The sequence below is a fragment of the Sesamum indicum genome, linkage group LG15 (genome assembly GCF_000512975.1).
Source record: "Sesamum indicum cultivar Zhongzhi No. 13 linkage group LG15, S_indicum_v1.0, whole genome shotgun sequence".
Lineage (NCBI taxonomy): Eukaryota > Viridiplantae > Streptophyta > Magnoliopsida > Lamiales > Pedaliaceae > Sesamum > Sesamum indicum.
This window is the reverse complement of record NC_026159.1, coordinates 2,049,594-2,068,033: the sequence shown is the minus strand read 5'-3', so window position 1 is coordinate 2,068,033 and position 18,440 is coordinate 2,049,594. Positions and strand designations below refer to the sequence as shown.

Below are 18,440 nucleotides of genomic sequence, written 5' to 3'. Positions count from 1 at the left end.
TCCCCACAAAACCCCCCCCCCCCCCCCCCTTCTGTCACGTATTTGTAAATTCCGCGAATAAATTTGTGTGTGGATTGGGATTGGGATTGGGATTGGTGGTGTTTATTGTCGGCGCCAGGTCCCTTTCTGTCGCCATTATCTCTGTCTCAATCCAACCCTGATGATGTTCATGATTTTGACTATGCTTATCATGATTCCCTTTTTCAATTTCTAATTTATTCTCTACTTCCTCCTCCTTTACTACTGAGTGACTTTCACGCATGCTTGAATGCTCTTTCCAGCTCCTCCTTTTCACTTCCAATCCAAGATTGATTTCTTGAAGCCGCCCCTCCCCTCAATCACACTCACTTCATAGATCCATCTCTTTTCAATTGCCTTCCTCCTTTCATATATTTCCAAGGAGTGGGACTTCAATGTTGGAATGCGGCTGAATTGATTTCTCCCGATCTGACTCTGCTTCTCCCAAGGACGCTGTAATTGCTTCCTATTTTTCTTTCATGCTATATTTCTGTTTTTATTCACCTCTCTTCTGTTGCTTCGCCTGCTACTAACTATGACTTAACATGACTAATCTTGCATCCTACCGCTAGGATCGTTCCTCATTCATCTTAATTTACTTTGCTCCCTTATTTCTTTCTCGATATTTAGCTGCTGTACTGGTCGGTAGTAATTTAAATGCCTCATCAAAATCTTTTTCCTGATACTCTACCAGTGCAGGCAGGTCAGTTTTCATTTCATCTTTATTCTATTATCTATATCTTCGCCACTCATTTTTCTATCTCCACAGACCATTTATATTCTTGCAACCTACACGGTATCTTAGGAGCATACAAGTTTTTCATTTCCACATTCCGAGGTTTTGGCATCGCACTCGACACTTTATTCTGCCGAGCACATCACCGACTTCACTGCATGCACAAGACCTCGACTTTCCATAACCAAACAAGATTTCCGTATAATTTATTTCATTTCTATTACGAAAGCTTTACTTTCATCGCATTATGCAATAAATATAATTTCGCATTTGCCTTGGGTACTTCTTGTTGCCATCTCCTCCACATTCAAATTTTATCAACTTGTAAGCATAATCTGTTTTTCAGGTTCCATGTATGATACTCTATCCTTTTCAGAACTACCAACACTGTAGCTGGAGTGGATCCCAGACCAAATGTCAGGGACTCTTGCAGCAATTTTAGGAGGTGCTGCAGGAGCCGTGGCATTGGCAGGGATACTGCTAATAATTATTTGGTATTGCATTTTCCGCATTAGGAACGTTACAAGATCGGAGACAGGGTCATCTGATCCGTCTGTTCAAGGTAACTGTTTCTTACAAGTACACCAAAAGTATATTATCACTTCCAAATTAAAGAAAAAGTAAAAATAGAAAGTTTTTAATGTTGCAGTTGGGGGTGCTGTTGGGATCGAATTTACTTTGCGGGATGCCAGGAGATTTGAGATGGAAGAAATGTCATTAGCAACAAAAAATTTTAGTGACAAAAGTTTGATAGGGCAAGGAAAATTTGGGGAGGTGTACAAAGGATTGCTTCATGATGGGATGCTTGTAGCAATAAAGAAGCGACCTGGACCTCCTAGTCAGGAGTTCATTGACGAGGTATTTCAATTATCTATGAGATTATTGTGAGTTAACAGAGCCAATTTGTTTGGCATGCTTATAAGACATAAGCTGGAAGTGTAACAGGAATATTTTGACATTCTTCTCATTCTTTTTCAAATTTCTTTTCCCGTATTGTTCTTTTCCTTTTCTTAGAGTTTGATACCGGAATCTCTTAGACCTTTTAGTATGGCTGACTGATTGAACATCCATATCACATATCTGTTACATTTGCATGTCTATTGCATTATATACAACAATTTGCTTAGTTTTCAGTAATTATGGACTGAAAAAGACTGAGTTTAAGGTTCATTCTTATCAGGTGCGATATCTTTCATCTATTCAACACCGAAATCTGGTGTCTCTGTTAGGTTATTGCCAGGAAAGTGATCTACAGATTCTTGTGTACGAGTACATACCTAATGGAAGTGTTTCTATTCACTTGTATGGTAATCTATTTTCCTTAATTCCTCTCTCTATCTGCCTATCTATATCTCTCTATTTGTGTGTGTGAGCACATGCAAGAGCTCCATATTAATTTTCTCTGAGATGCTGCCTATACAACAAAGTCCATGCCTTGACGAACCATGAAATAATGACTTTTTGCTGTCTTTTATATTTTACCTCTTTGTTTGCAACTGTCTAATTCCTGTATTAGCTTCTACCCATACCTATATCATTTACTTTTCCTTCTCTTTCCCATAACCACCCTCTTTTATTTTCTCTCTTCGTCTTTGTTTCCTTTCATATTTGTTCTTCCTTGCCTCTTCCTGTCTCTAGTATTTCTGATTTGCGTGAATACATCTGATCACCCCATGTCTTATCCTCAGGCGCTGGTCAGGTTTCACAGGAAAAGCTTGAATTCAAGCACAGGCTTTCAATAGCTCTTGGGGCAGCTAAAGGTGATCTTCTGCAAAATCAGTGAGCATTTTGGCTTTCCTGGTATAAGTTCATTTTAGCTTATGATGAAAAGGAAAAAACATAATATCTAAGATGGCAGAACAAACACTTGTATAAGGTTCCCCATAACCTGAATCGTCTCCGCTAATTTTGTTGTCAAGCACAGCGTAATAAAATGCTTTTGTCCGTGCTCATTAGTACTTTCTAACTCAACATTTTCAGGTTTGGCCCACCTCCACTCGCTCAGTCCTAGGTTGATACATAAGGATTTCAAAACAGCAAATGTTCTTGTAGATGAGAATTTCATAGCCAAAGTAGCAGATGCTGGGTTACGCAATTTTCTTGGGAGGTTTGATTATGCTGGCCCATCTTCCCAAGATGCAGCCGATGAGATTTTCCTTGCTCCAGAGTAATATATGTGCTATTTGGTGATTTATTGTACAATTAGTTTGAAGGGTATTAATTTTTCTTCATGTACTTCTTCAGGGTCAGTGAATTCAGAAGATTTTCTGACAAAAGTGATGCGTACAGTTTTGGGGTGTTTCTTTTGGAGTTAGTAAGTGGGCAGGAAGCAAGAGGCCTGCTGTCTTCAGATGTCAATCATAATCTGGTTGAATGGGTAAATTTTGCTTTCTGCACAAATCATCACCGGTTTTTCTATGTTGTGGACATTTTGTTCACATATTCACGATATTCTCACTATGTAAGTAAAGAACCGAGTTGCACTAGCAATAACTGTTGTAATCTCTTCTTCTCTTTTAAGGTAAGGAGATATTTTATTATTAACCGAGAAATACAGAATACACTTGGTCATACAATTCATTAACTCATAATTGATGCACTGGTGCTCTACAACATGTCCCATCAGTTCAACTCACAACCTTCCAGCTATGTGAAATTACAACTCAAAGGGCCATTTCATTTGCATTGAAGAAAATAAGACTATGGATAAAAGGGAGGCTTAGTTTTTCTTTCATCTTTCATTTGCAGGTGCACAATCTTCAGGATTCTGGCAGCATATCTTCCATAATTGATCAGAGATTGGGTAATAGCTTTACAACAGAAGGCATGGAAGAATTCTTACAGTTGATAGTGCACTGTGTGAACCCTTCGAGTGAGAGGCGGCCTGCCATGAGCTATGTGGTAACAGAACTGGATAGAATCCTTGAGAAAGAAATGAGCTTGACAACAATCATGGGGGAAGGGACCCCAGTTGTGACACTGGGAAGCCAGCTTTTTAGGGCTTCAAGATAAGGAGTAACAATGTAACTGTCTTTGAGTCACAACTTTCACCTGTGCGTTATGGAAAATATACCTCAGCCCAAACACCAAAGTAAAGAGTCCGGCTGTCTGTTAATTGTATAAAGAACAGTTGGATTATTTTTTTATTTTTTTCCTAGCTGTGTTAATTAATGTTCTTGTAAACAAGTTTCTATATGTTATTGTCAATATTATAGTGAAATTTGAGTGGGGATTTATGTGGATTCTCTGCTCATACTTCATGAAGAAGACTTTACTAAGTTGATTTGAGGTGGAGTGTAAAGATCAATTCTGGTTGAAGAATTGAAGTGTTAAGTTGATGTGGGGTGGAGTGACAAGGTGAATTCTGGTTAACAATCAAATTTGTGGTACGGATATATTTGTTCTTTCAAAATTTTGGTGTATGTACCATCAGTGTTTGCTGCTTATGCTACTATCAAATAGAGATGGAAACAAATACTTAAATAAGACTGCTATAGCGGTTGAGCATGGAATTCTAGTGCATGTAATTACCTACCAATATGCACACGACGGTGACATGTTGGGGTGAAAGCAGACAAATTAGGGAGTGATGATATTCCTACTCTTCTGACTCCATTATTTATTATTTGTGCACCATGCCGGTTTTGCAAGTGTTCTAGACCCATAATGGAACCCAACGACTAAAACCCAGCCTAGCTCCTGAGCCAATCCATTTTGGGCAGACCATAACCAAATAAGCCCAAGGCTGCGCACGGCCCTTGATCCTTCCGTTGGTCCATCATAGGTCGATTGGGATTGGACCCAACCTGTGGGTCCATGGACCTAGTCGGACCAGCTAGATGGTGTTGTCCAGGGGCTCCGCTACGCTTGAAGGTAGTTGGCCAATACTATGGACTCTCGTGGCTAAGGGCAATTGTACGTGATGCACCATCAGAAGTCCCCAACGCCCAATGTGCATGCAGATAACTGACACTAGTAGAAGACTTGGCGTGGGTTCTTGGGACACATGACGCACATGTGATAGTGTATAAGATTGTTTCCGCTGGAGTAAAATCATATATGCAGGGCCTGAAACTCGAACTAAATTAATGAACATCAGTAGAATTTTACTTTCCAAGGATAGGACATCCAAGGAAGAGTATAATTTAATGTGGACTCAAGTGATCTGAATTCTCCCGTTGGTGAAACGTGATGTGCAATCAAGCAAAATCATGTAGAATCGGAAAGGTTACTTATAGTGTTATCTATTCAGTTGCAGATTACTACCAAGCATGGTCTTTGATATACAAGAACAAATAGAACGAATATTAAGAACTACTCAAATAGAAGAGACAACTTCAGCAAAAGCTTCAAATATAACAAAGCGCCAAAAGAAAGAACAAACTTCAGGTAGGAAATGCAGTCCTAGATATGCTTTAATTCACCCATGAGGTCAAGCAGAACCGGAGCCTTGTTTAGCCTTCAGAACAAGTTCCTCAGTAGTCATGCCTATGATCTCATTAGCACGCTTTAGTCCCACACAGTAATACCTTCCAATTGTATCCTAATACCAGAATTACAAACAAATAAATGTCAGTTGTGTTCAAATAAGCTCTTCTATACAATGGAAAAAGTGATCTTATAACCCTGTATCAAGAAAGAAATACCTTCAATCCTAAAGAATCACAAAATGTTTCCAACGTTTCAGGTGAAGACAAACTTTTCTGTATCCCAGACAGCATTCAGACTTGAAACTCAGTATAGAAATACGCTTCAAGTGTGACAAAGAATAAAGTCTTTCTCTAAAGTAGGGAAAATTCACCTTTATTTACACAGAAAAAAAAACTAAGCACTATGGAAAAAATGACCGACCTTGTGAAAAGTGTTGGGTCAATACAAATAGGGACAGTCATCCTTTAGTTTTATCAAAATAAAGCATGTGAAATCTGAAATAAGTAGTACTACACATAACTAGAAGATCATTTTGGAAACCCCTACAAGGTGGAAACAGAGATTCAATCATCCCAGGACCAGGGGGAAGTGAAGATTCGCAATATATCTTCTAAGAGAATTTCTACAGATGGACTTCACCTCAAAGAACAGAAATATTTAATAAATATAAACCTTAGAATTGAACCTCACCCGACAAACTATGCCTAATTTCTCCAATTTGTCGACTGCGTCATCAACATCAAAATTGCATTGTTGACCAAATTCATCACGTATTAATTCTTCACATTGCCGGTCAAGATCCTATTTAACATCATAAGAATGTTAGATTGCATACATGAAATTGTAAAAGTTAAGATGCAAAACTGAGGATCAAGCATTTCAACTAAAAGCAGTGTGCAGCCACCCATAGACAGGCTACCAGCTATGTTTACCTCCAAAGTAGCTTTCCCTTGTTCCATCAATATGAAAAATGAAATTATGACCTCCTTTACCTGCATATTTATGATATGAAAGTTAAGTAGGGCAGTGCATTAATCAGCAACTGCATCTCATATTAAACAACCTTAAATATTTGAATATTTTTAGTTTCCAAGTATCATTGGATCAACCAAAGCATATATGAACATGCTAACTGGGAGTAAATAAAGACCCCCACTTGTGCCAGTTCCCTCAAACCCACCAGGAAAAATATAAATAAATAAACAAGAATTAAACATTGTATTGATTTAGTCCACAAATAATGCTGTGATAATTATTGAAAAAAACAACATTATAAAACTTTTTCTTTACTGCAAGGGTTAAGTGCATTCACCTCAGGCACACTAAAGCTTAAAAATCATTTCTATGCGTCACATAAGTTCAATTAATAAGGTAAGAAATGCTCAAGATTCTCCATGTATGTGAAAACAGTCTAATTTGGAGTTAAGATCAATTACTTATCTTACGTACTTCTTGTTGAATTACATCATCACACAAGTGAAGAAGAGTACCCCGTCCACTATCCAATTGCTTATCATACATTGATTGTGTGATTAGATTCTGATATGTAGCCATATTCTGTTGAAACCTGGCAATTAAACAAACTTCAGTTATAACAAACAAGTCAACTCCATTCTCAAACCAAATAGACATCAACACAATCACCAGCAAGGCAAAATTCCATAACCAGCATCATACGATTTACATCTGGGAGAAAATCGTAAATGGATCAAGAGAATTTCTTGACCTTTTGTTGTAATAGGAACTGAATTGAGATTCCGGCAGTGCTCTTCCCACCCAGGTTTGGTCACTGATCAGATGGTTTAGCTTGATACTCACATACATGCCAAAGCATACGGGCATCTCAAAAGTAGCATCCTCGGAAAAATTTATAGAACCAACAGGAACTCTAGGTGCATGCAGTGACATCAAGGGCACATAAACGTTTGAGGATAATTTTAAGTTTTAAGCCATTTAACTACACTGTTTTGTGTCTATCTAGAGGGCCTGAAGATTACTACTGCAGCTACTGTACTGACTTTCAGCTTTTCAAGATTTTCCCTAAGTTGAATACATAAAAACATAAAAGTCCAAGGATGGAAAACTTAACGTGAAGTAAATCTTAGCACAGTAACCAATCACTGTGGAAAGAACAGCAAACATGACCCACAGGTCAGCTTTCGGCATTTCAAGAGATCCTGCAACAGCAATCTGAAAAAATCCACCAAACATATATGTCAAAGATGCTTCATCAATAGAATGCAACTAAAGACTATTAATGGAAAGAAGATGACTAACCAGTCCAACTACTGCAGATACAAGAAACTTAACCCAGTCCATCGGTGTCAAACTTGGATTTTTTTTCTCTGGCTATTAGAAGAAAATGGATGGTTGAGAGAGTATTTAGCACCAAGTCAAAACATAAATTGGCAGAAGATGCTGTCATCTGTAGAAATTGAGAATGACCAAGGTAGAGGACGAAGAAAACTCACAAGGACAATTTCCATATCAGCCATAGGGATGTGTTTGAAATGCTTCACATATATGCCTCGTTCTTCCTTTGTTCGAGAACTTGCTCGCCTGCAGAACAACCATTGTAAATTAAACTTTAATCAATTTGAAACAAGAAGAGAAATTTCAACTGAGTAATAGAACAGGGTGAAAAAGAAGCCAAGGGAGTTCATCAACGGGTGGCTTCACTTTTCTTAGTCAATATGCAGTTGCATAAAGTTTGTCCTCCTTCTGTTCATTTGTAACTCCAAAAATCTTCTAGGTGACAGTATTTAGCTTCAATTCAAGTAATTCAGTAAATTGCTCAACTGCACGAAGTGATACGACAAAGAAGAGTCCATTTGGACAAAGAAGACAAAAGAAATAATAATAATCCACAAGTTTAATGCTGTAGCACATATCGTGAAAAACAGAAGAAATTGCAATGGACATGTAATCATTATTAAACAACAAGAATTCAAAAAAGATACCTGTAGACAACAATAATCCTATCGAATGTGGGTTCTTGAATTGTAATTTGACTCAACAGATTGCGGAAACTGAAGCAAGAGGAAATAAAAGCCATTAACAAGATAACACTGGCGACCAGATTATAGCATCTACACACATACAGAGACTAACACGCTGGGCTCAATGCTGTTGCATCACATTTATGCTCGACCTCTAAGTTCACCAATATCCACACGACAGAAAAGTTGGCATGTGTTCGTGATTGTTAGAAAAGAAAAAGTATAAAATTGAACAAACAAGATTAGAAAAGAATTTGCAGTTCATCCAACAAGGACGCCAAGTTTGTCCACTGAAACTCGTGCATTACTTTATCGAGTCCTGTTGTACTGAGTGAAATTCATTAAACAAACATGATTTTCAGTTTGGATATTGTTAACAAATATTCTAACAGAATGCACTAGGGTGTCGTTCAGGTTTAGAATTTTGTAGTGCATGTCAATAAGCTCAAGCTGCCACTAGAAGGAAAGCTTCTCATTACATTGAGATTGGGGATCAAGACCACAGGAAGCACTGCAACAACATAATTTAAAAAACCTGAGATCCATATTCTCAAGACGAATTCGTTCAACATATAATCCATCATCTTCTACTTCAGAAATGATTCCATCATCTTCCTTGCGATCCTTCTTATGCCGTGAAATTGGCTTCCTAGAAAAAACCTTATCCAACCTGCAAGAGAAAAAAACCACTTGCTTACCATTCAAAGTGTAAGTACGCATAAAAGGACGAACCAGATTGATTGCTGAACAGATAACCATAATTCAGATTGCTTGATAACCTGTTGCCCTAGTCTCAAGCTATATATTATTGTTCTACAGAATGTCACACACCTGGTCTTTCTTAAAATCCAGGCCCAGGAACGTGCAATGATTGCATCAACTTTCTCCATGAAAAAATAATCAGTTGTCTTATCAATGCCAATCCCACGGCGGAAGATTATGTACTAAAAATGAAAAGAAACATAAGTTGGATAATGGAACTTATCTCATACTTTAGTATATCCTGCAAAAACAAACTAAATCACCAGTAGGATCTTCATTCAGATTAAATGACAGGTGGAGCACTTACTCTTCTAGAGTACAAAATCTTAATGTCCAGTTATAGAGCACATAGTCTTGGCCATTCTTTTATCTATAACAGCAGTACAAACAAGTGGGTAGTTCTGAAAATGATTACGTATTAAACTATTTTTTCAGTTTAAAATAAATAAAGTCCTCCTTGATATTTTTCTTGTGCTTTCTTGTCTCTAAAGTGTGACCACACTGGACTATCTTCAAAGAGAATAAAGACTACTGTGTTTGGTTGAAAAAATTGAGTGTCCCGAGGAATATTCATTGTCTCCTCTAGCAACACAAATTGCAATGAAAATATTACTTTCTTTTCCTCTTTCATCTTACATAGGGCATTGTTTGCTTTAAGATTATGTCCTAGTTCCACGGATGTACAAATCTATGTATTTTCTTCTACTGAATGACTTCCTTTTACAATGGTTTTCCTCTTTAAGAGAATCTTGTCTTCCTTAACCAACACCTGTTTCAATTGTTACTGAACAAGGGCTAAAGTGGGGGCATTCATGTCTTTTCATAATAGGAACAAAAAGTTGTAAGGTGCAGACTTTATATAAAGTTACTGTATAAAAGTGAAAATATTGTATATACTTGTATGTGTTGGATAACCATAAATACTATACTTCAAATTACTTATAAGCTAAAACAAGCACTCAAATAAGGTCTGCAATATATTGGGTACCAGCCTACCATAAGAACTATAAGAACAATGTATTATTACTTATTTATAGTCTATTTTGTTCTCTTTAAATTGCTGTTAATTGCAGAATAGGTTTAACAGGTTTACTCATCAGGTGGACCCATGGCAAGTGGGAAGCAGCAGACCAGGGTTGAGAAAGTAAGGGAGGTACAATTTAGTAAAGATTCTTCCTCATTTCTTGACTAGAATTATAGCTGGAGTTTGGAATAAGCAGAGATCAGTCTTACTGCATGAACATGAGACGCCAAATTATTTTGACAACAAAAACACAAGCAAAATACCGAGAAAAGTGATTTTACTCAAACATGGACAAAGGATCAACAAAATTTATCATTAATGAGGACTATTAAGAAGTTTTAAATGGGAAAACATGAATTATGCCATACACGAGAAGAGAAGCGAAAGATCACAAACCACAGGATCAAACAAAAAAAAAATAGAACCAGAGCATCATGGGATGTCAACATATGCTTAACAATTTGACATCATAAAGACATAGGACAAATTATCATGCTTATTTCAATATTTTATCAAATTAGCGACGTTCTAAATCTATTTACTTGAACAATAGCTGGGCAGTAGCCAATACCCATATTTATAATGAGGATATAATAGTAGCCAATATCTTAATTTTAGCTAAAATAGGATTTACTCTGTATATACGAGAATATTAATCTTGCATTTCTGAGAGATTTTCAGTTCCTGATAGAAGACATGAAGTACTCCAAAGGATCAAAAATAAAAATACGTAGAGGCAATATGGGTATTTCTTTTCTCAACATTATCATGATACAAATTCGCCTTAAAAAAATTTAAGCTCAAAACTCATATTAAATAAGTTCCAAGTCTCAGTGCTCAGAGAGAGAGAGAGACAGACAGAGAGAGAGAGAGAGAGAGAGACCTTATCGGCAAAATCCGGGAGGTTCTCACGAGGGTGAGACTCAAAGAATCTTTTCAAAAGCTTCTTATCAAGCTACAGCAAGCAAAAATAGTTACTTGAACAAAGTGGACATGTAATGCCTGAGAGCATGCTTCTATTATAACTAAAGACATATGCAACAGTCTACCTTGGATTCATCAACCATTATTGGAAGATTGAGGAGATATTGCCCTGAATGTGCAACATCAATCTCTTCGTTAGTGGCTATCTTGAAATTACTTTTTTCCATGACCTGCAAGATAAGAAAAGAGACAACAGTTACACATGATTTCCTTTGCCCTCCACTCTAAAGGACAGAAGGTCAGAAACTTAATTGTAGAACAAACTGATAATCAGAAGGAACTGGTGGTGCAAATCCCTGCAAAACTAATAATATAGAAAAAAGTGCAAGAGCACAGCCAAGAATATAGAGGTCCATGTACACACAAATGTTCAAGCATAGGATTGGATGATAAGATTCTGACTTTCTGAATGAGAGTAGAGCCTCATACATATCACATTAAGCTACAAAATTACCTGAAACAGGTATCTCAAGAAATTCTGTTCAAGAATGTCAATTTCATCAGAAGATAGATTCTGCTGATCCAACTTGTGAGTGCCATGGACAGGATCAAAGAGGGAATACAGTTGCTGCAAGCACATTTATGATTGAACCAATAAGGTTTGAGCAATATAAGAATAACAAATCAGAGCAGGACAGGCAGGGATTATAGATTTGACAAAAGATAATTAACAGGACAAGGATAATTACCATGAGGTCCTCAAAGTGCAACATGTACCAAGCTCGGATTGTGTACTCCACTCTCTTGCAGAGTTTCAAAAATTCAGCACGATCAGAACTATGTTCTGCAGGATGTAGAGGTCGGTAAATCCCATGATTGAGGTGATACGTGATTTGAATTGACAAATGAATGCCAAAGATGAAACATTTGTTTTGCTGTACCAAATCAATTGTATGAGAAAAAATTGAACGCAAAGGAGAGGATGAATTTCATCAAATCCATCATTTATTCAAATTTTGACAAAGAATTAAATAAGAGACAGAGATTCTTGATTTTCACAGAAGCCAAACCCAATGGATAAGGAGGCGAAAGCAATATAATATATATATATATATATATATATATATATGTATATGTAAATAAAATGAAGAGAAAAGAGATGATGATGATGGGAAAAAGATATGCAGAGATTGGAGGTGAGAATGATTAAAGTGTGATGCACAAGAACATGAGTAGTATTTGCATTCAAATAAAAAAAGAAAAGAGGAGGAAAAAACCGATGAGGTTGGCCAAGTGGACGATGAGCTTGGGCTTGAGGATTGGAATGACCGATTCTCTCTCCAAACGGATCACGTCTTTGTTCATGGTAATCAACTTCTGCTCCTCCACTGTCGGCATCTTTTACAATAATGACAATTTCTATACAGAGAGATAGGGAGAAGGGAACAGTGAGTAATAGTAGTATGTTTGTGTGGGGTGTGTGTGTGAGGAACACAAACAAACATTTGGAATCAGAAAAAGATGGACATTTTATAAAGTGGAAGAAGAGAAGAGAAGAGAAGAGCAGAGCAGAGCAGAGCAGAGAGCACATTCACATACATGGAAATGGAAATGGAAAGCGAATGAAACCACCACACCAGACACTTTCTTAATTAATTTTTCTTGCGCTCTTGGTCTTGGACAGACACGATGCAGTTAAAGACACCCACACCCACTGCTTAATACTACCACTTTAATTGCACGCTCTACCCCCTCCCCTTTTTATTTTTATTAATAGTATGGGATTATTGTATTAAAACATCAATTAATAAATAACAATTACTACCAAAAACTTTATAATTCCTTGTCTATAATTATGAAAAAATGGCGTTGTTAATTTCATTGTTAAAATAATTAATTATATTGATGTAAATGAGTATAAGACCTGGACCTCAAAGTAAAATTAGCACTAACAGTTGTATTCAAAAAATAATTAAAAAAACTCCTATGCTTTTTCATTGTTTTCTCCTCTTATTTTTTAGTCATTACTTTATAAGAACGATGAAGAAGATAAGAGAGGGGTATAGCTATGAGTTGATAAAGAAAAGGAGTATGAAATTTGGCGGTGACTGGCGACTGGTGAGAGAAACGCAATACAGGAAATAAGTGAGAGTAAGAGGGTATTTGGCTCAGCTTATGAATGTCTCATAATATCTTATAAATTGTTTGATAACTTATAGAACTATTGGACAATTTTTTCTATTTATAATTTTTCGAACAAAAAAACGTTTACAATTATAAAAACATGGACATCACCCATTGTAAATTACTCTTTTTTTTTTTTTTCATATGTATAAGATCATCTACCTCTTTACTCTTGCACTCTCACAATTTTGTGAGTTCTTTACCCTAAGATCTTCTAAATGTTGAATGTATTTGTTATAATTTTTAGAAAATTCAGTTATAAAATACAAAAATAAGATGAAGCCTCGAGTACCTTCCCTTGTGTATCCCCCAGGTTTAGGCTCATTAATTGTGTTACGCAATTGAAGTTGAACCAGGTCCAACCTGACGCAAAAGCCTTTGCTCGGTTCCCATTCTCTTTTTTGTTAACAGCAGAGGGAGAAGAATACTTTACTTACATTAGGGAATCACGATCTCAAGTACATACATACAACAACTTGGTGATGTTCAGGGGAACACAATAAACAAATTGCTTGCAGTTGAGACCAATGCCACCTTTCAAATGTTTTCCCAATCTGTCAGCTATCTTGGATTCAACTAGACAAAAGTACAGCAAAATGAAATTGCTGAGCTTTTTCTTTTTGTTTTCCCGGCTTCAGAGGATCAAAAAATTAGAAGCTTTATTTCACTAGAAGCACTTTTCTACTATACTCACTGTCGCCTGCCAAAACCATCAATTCTTTGTGCCTTCCCCAACCCAAACAGAAATCTAAAACCCAGTAAGATCATCATATTTCACCCACGGTGTATCCCTACTCCCCTACAACTTACGCCATCTCCCTACTAATGTACACAAGACTGGCGCTGTGTATGTACAATGTGCCATATTCGGGCTTTCGCCATCCCACTACAATGAAGAAAACAAAACCCACTGTCACCTCTTGAAAGACAAAATTTGTTACAAGATCCAGGTGCACTGAGGGAGCAGCTTTGCATATTCTCTGCAGCTCTCTCCTAATGTTCTTGCACCAATCATTCAAAGTTGCCCCTACACTTCTCCATGCAAGCTATCTTTTGACCACCTCAAGAACCGTTTACCGACAGACTATAGATTCCAAAATTCTTCTATGCAACAAACATCCATCCATGCTTACTTTTCTTCACTGATTCCATGACCTCAGGAACGGTTTACCCATGGATTCCTGAATTCCAGAATTCTGCTGTGGCATTCCCGTCCACCCAAGGTTATTGATCTTAATACCACCAGCAGCCTCATGGCCACTCAAGTAGTTAAGTGGGTTAGGTGATTGTTGTAAGAAATTGCTGCTTGAGGGAATCCCTCCACCAATCCCACTGTAGTTTCCAGCCTCGACCATTCGTTCTGTGGAGCCCATTGAATCATAACTAGCACGTGGTCGTAGTTCACTACATTCAGATAGGACACTAAATAGGGTTTGATCCGAGTTACTTCCACTGCTCAGGCTATGGTTCACACCGACAGCAACCTCAAAAGAAGGCCATCCATCCCGGGTTCCATTCTCACCAGTATACCAGCTTTGACTCAACTCTCCACTGTTCAAATGAGATGGGGGGGGAACTGGCATGCGTACAGTATTGACAGTTGCCCAATCATGAATATTGACGGGCAAGTGATCCTGTCTAGGCATAGCAAATCGACTTCCGGAATAAATACTCTCCTGAATGTTCTGATGCATGAATAGATCATTAAGTCTCTTCTGCCTAACATCAAGAGAAAGTGGTGGATGAACCTGCTCCCTAAAGTGTCCAGGAAATTGACCTGCCTCCATCATTAGATCATGCGCAGGCTGGAACTCTATACCTGATTGTTTTTGTTGATTATGATATGACAAATTACCCTGACCCTTGAAGAGCGATTGAAGCAGTTCACCTCGGTCTTGGTTAGAGTAAGAACTGAAGAAAGAGATATCTTCAGGTTGTCTATGCAGCATATTCTTCCCAGCATCTTTATCCTGCCTGTGCGTTTGCATATCAAGCATTCGCACTGTTTGCTCCTGTATAAATTGTGGGTGCCCAATCGACAACTCTTGAGCAGAGGCATATCCAGCATTTATGGCAGTAGATTGATAATAAGAACCATGAACATCACCTGCCGGCCAAACATCGCTAGCAGCTGGGAGAGTGTCTCCCCTGCTGACAGGAATATCCACATGGTTCATATTTCCAGGGTACTCCGACACAGTTGGAGGATCTTCATCAGTTTTTGAACCTGCATTATTACATTCCATCTCCACGGAGTTGGTGTGAGGATTACTATTAAATGAACTTATTTGCTGCTGATGCTGAAGAAACCCAGGGCTAGATGGCGTTATCATAGTGTTCCTAGGGCTATTATCAAGTGAAGGAATCTGCTTTTGATTATGATCCCGAATGAAAACATGTCGGGGAGCATCCTCAGCTTCGATCATCTCTGTATCATCATGCATTCGCTCCTCAAATATGTAGTCACTTTTCATGTCCTTTTCATCCTGATGATATGCAAAAGACCACAAGTAAAGTGAGCCTCAAATTCCATCACATTCAATACATTCAGTTCTGTGAAGCTGATCCCGACTAGCTACCAAAAATCGAAAAAGAAAAGCATAAAATCAACCTCTATTCCTGTTGTCATTTCCTGAATTGCCTCATCATGATCTCTCTGCTCTTGAAGCGAGTCATCAGACAACTCTCTCTCTACACCCTGACCACCAAAATAGGAAAAGGATCACTACCAAGAAAAACAAGGGGAGAAAAGACTCAAAAAAATGGTTGCCAAAACAAGCCTCAAAATCAAAGTATCCAGATACGCAAGAAAACGGGGTAGCTAATATACCTCAATCATGCTTGAAGGTGAAATTTCTTCTTCACTATCATCTGAGAGTTCTGTCTGTCTATTTGGAGAACCCTGTTTCTCCTTATGAAGAGCAGCCTATAGAAAAGTAACAGATCTAAATATTGTCGCGATCAGATAAAATACAATGGTGCAGAAAATAATAAAAAGGCATCAAACCTTCTGGTGCTCAAGCTTTTTTCCTATCTCTTCACCCAGGGCCAATGCAAGTTCTTTTGTCTGTAGTTGACTCTTTCTCCAGTTAGCAAAACCTGCTGGGATATCTATAGTTGCCAATTTCAACCTGTGACATTAGATTATAATGCAAGGCCAGGATTATGCAGAGCTTCATAGTTTCAATTCAAAACTAAACAAAATGAAATTAACTAACCAGTGTTCATGCAGCTTTTTCCTCTCTTCTTCTTCAAATCTTTCAAATGGTTGTACATTTAGAACATCAATGCTACCTAAAACATTATTTAGAGACCTTGGCTGAATGCTATTACCAGCATGCTTTATGCTGCTTTTAACACGTTCATGTTGTTCCTTGCTGACCTGCAGAAACAAACACAACATTAGCTGTAAAAGAATAATAACAGGAAGACGTCCCAAATGAGACAATAACATATGGCAATCATTCACTGCCTGCCAAGAAACAACCCAACTATTAAACTGAAAAAGGAAAGAGTCTGCTAAAAAGATGGCTGGGTAATGAGGGCTGTTGCAATAGTCGTCCAATGGAGCAAGAAAAAACAGAAGAACCAGTGTGAGAAAGATCCAAATGACCAAACAGAGAATTAAAGAAATTATCTGCCACAGCAAACAACCTTAATATAGGACATGTATTTGGTCCCATCACCATTGAGGATATTCCGCTTCTGTGGCTTTTCTCCTTTTTTAGATCCTGCAGTCAGCTTTAGCCCACTGGAGGAATAATCAGAGATTTTGTTCAAGAAATCCTTTCTGCATAGTCAAGCACGTAAAACAGGTGAGCCTTTTTGCAGTTGATCAATGGAAAATGAACCACAGTTTCAAGGCCCAGAGCTAGCAAACTTTTCCAGATAAACCACATTCAAGATCTTCATGAGAAATATGGGTAAAAGAAAATAACAGCAAACAAGAGTAGCATTACCTTCTTTGAGATTCTCCAAGCACCATTCCCAAGTTCTGGTTATCACTACTATAAGCTATCTCAGAATTAGCCCAAGAACAAGACTCAGGAGTGGCAATGACGTACTCTTCATTAACATCGAATCTAGTCCCTGATGGAGGCATAATTCGCTCAGCATGCTTCCCAGAACTGCAATAACATATAACTTTTTAAATGCGAACCCAAGATAAGTCCATAGGTCTAGTAAAATCATAGTTGCGACCCTAGATTTGAACAAGATGCAGAACCTATAAAATCACAAACATTTTTAAAGCAATTTTATGCTTGTTCAAAAATCAAAGCAATGATGTAGTACGGAAACATCAAAGTCATTAGGCAACTAGTTCAGGATACAAAAGCAAGGGTCTGCTGAAAAATGATCAATTTTTGTCAAACTATTTGCCATTGTGGCATATAAATCTGGATGAGCATAATACCACTAACGTATGCAGAAGATTTCCCTATGATAGCAATATACATGAACTCCAGAAAATAATGCAGCCGACAACCGACATTAGCATAAGATGGTCACAGGAAACCAAAACAGAATTAAGTCTTAATCATATAGTTGTTTGGAAACTCTAAAGCTTCATATATAGATATCTTCTCCTGGCTTTTTATGCTTGTATGGATAAGAGTTTACGGCGTCAAAAAGGCAACTACCATTGAAAGTTTTTAGTATGCATCATCCCTTTGAAATAAGACAATAGCAGAAGACAGAGAACCATTCCTGATTGAGGACCCACGAAAATGAATAAAAATATAATGAACCAAATAGAGAAGTCCATAAATTCATGATATATGGTTTCATACATAATGCTATAGAAAAAGCATACAAAAAGGGTAACCTCCACATATTATGCATAATGTCCACTTCAGCATCCTGGCAACCAACCCATCTTTCCTTCCAAGTTTGCAAACTCTCAATCATACTGATAGAAACAGCAAGAGCGCATGGTGAGAAAAGAACTTAAAGCAGAACAGAGTAGAGACAATATTATATGGAATCCAACAGACTGACAAGATCAACAGATACATACTCATTGTGATACTTCTGTAAATCTAAGTAGTATGCCTTCTTGCTGGCTTTGAGGGACTGCTCCTCATGAAGAACATAATCGGGATGAAGTTTCCCAAAACAGAGAGAAGCGCCCCTGCATCAACAAAGTGCAAGTCACTGGACACTCAAACTTAGAAAAAAGCATACGTTTATATTCTAAATAAGAGAAATAAAAAATCAACATGCTGGCAATAAAAACATACAATGAGATTTAACACAAAAGCGTAACAAAAGAAGTAGCAGTTGAAGTGAAGCAACAAATAAGAAAATAACGGGGGGGGGGGGGGTCCTTTCGAGAAAAAAAAATAAACACACCCCCCCCGCA

General features: G+C 37.6%; 3 protein-coding genes and 1 long non-coding RNA gene across 9 annotated transcripts in view; 2 read left to right on the top strand and 2 right to left on the bottom strand.

Annotated features, from left to right (window-relative positions):
- LOC105177490 (putative serine/threonine-protein kinase) lies at positions 30-3,902 on the top strand. Of its 2 annotated transcripts, XM_011100670.2 has the most exons (9): positions 30-473; positions 649-721; positions 1,101-1,316; positions 1,404-1,612; positions 1,935-2,061; positions 2,443-2,514; positions 2,735-2,921; positions 2,999-3,131; positions 3,503-3,902. In XM_011100670.2, exons 3-9 carry the CDS (start codon positions 1,169-1,171, stop codon positions 3,764-3,766), a joined length of 1,140 nt encoding a protein of 379 aa, XP_011098972.1. In that variant the 5' UTR covers positions 30-473; positions 649-721; positions 1,101-1,168; the 3' UTR covers positions 3,767-3,902. The 2 variants fall into 2 exon arrangements, with proteins under 2 accessions (XP_011098972.1, XP_011098973.1); XM_011100671.2 differs by lacking the exon at positions 649-721.
- On the bottom strand, positions 4,967-13,504 carry LOC105177491. 3 transcript variants are annotated; one of them, XM_011100674.2, is made up of 16 exons: positions 13,371-13,504; positions 12,172-12,313; positions 11,644-11,738; positions 11,409-11,522; positions 11,020-11,124; positions 10,854-10,925; positions 9,016-9,128; positions 8,720-8,854; positions 8,146-8,214; positions 7,657-7,744; positions 7,463-7,534; positions 7,275-7,375; positions 6,635-6,752; positions 6,118-6,177; positions 5,876-5,986; positions 4,967-5,297 (listed from the first exon to the last, which is right to left on the bottom strand). In XM_011100674.2, exons 2-16 carry the CDS (start codon positions 12,290-12,292, stop codon positions 5,187-5,189), a joined length of 1,485 nt encoding a protein of 494 aa, XP_011098976.1. In that variant the 5' UTR covers positions 12,293-12,313; positions 13,371-13,504; the 3' UTR covers positions 4,967-5,186. The 3 variants fall into 3 exon arrangements, with proteins under 3 accessions (XP_011098976.1, XP_011098975.1, XP_011098974.1); XM_011100673.2 differs by lacking the exon at positions 13,371-13,504 and adding an exon at positions 12,494-12,634; XM_011100672.2 differs by lacking the exon at positions 13,371-13,504 and having other exon boundaries at positions 12,172-12,487.
- Positions 13,496-18,440, bottom strand: part of LOC105177492 — a 7,044-nt gene continuing 2,099 nt past the window's right edge. For all 3 annotated transcript variants that reach the window (XM_020699159.1, XM_011100677.2, XM_011100676.2), the window contains 9 exons: positions 18,096-18,209; positions 17,904-17,987; positions 17,038-17,205; positions 16,733-16,868; positions 16,297-16,460; positions 16,086-16,209; positions 15,909-16,004; positions 15,690-15,776; positions 13,496-15,564 (listed from right to left, as the gene is read on the bottom strand). In XM_020699159.1, the coding sequence (XP_020554818.1) occupies positions 14,218-15,564; positions 15,690-15,776; positions 15,909-16,004; positions 16,086-16,209; positions 16,297-16,460; positions 16,733-16,868; positions 17,038-17,205; positions 17,904-17,987; positions 18,096-18,209 (2,320 nt within the window). In that variant the 3' untranslated portion in view covers positions 13,496-14,217. The remainder of the gene's footprint in view (positions 15,565-15,689; positions 15,777-15,908; positions 16,005-16,085; positions 16,210-16,296; positions 16,461-16,732; positions 16,869-17,037; positions 17,206-17,903; positions 17,988-18,095; positions 18,210-18,440) is intronic.
- Positions 16,042-18,440, top strand: part of LOC110013172 — a 2,947-nt gene continuing 548 nt past the window's right edge. The window contains exons 1-2 of the long non-coding RNA XR_002288357.1: positions 16,042-16,056; positions 16,509-16,510. This is a non-coding gene — a long non-coding RNA (uncharacterized LOC110013172). The remainder of the gene's footprint in view (positions 16,057-16,508; positions 16,511-18,440) is intronic.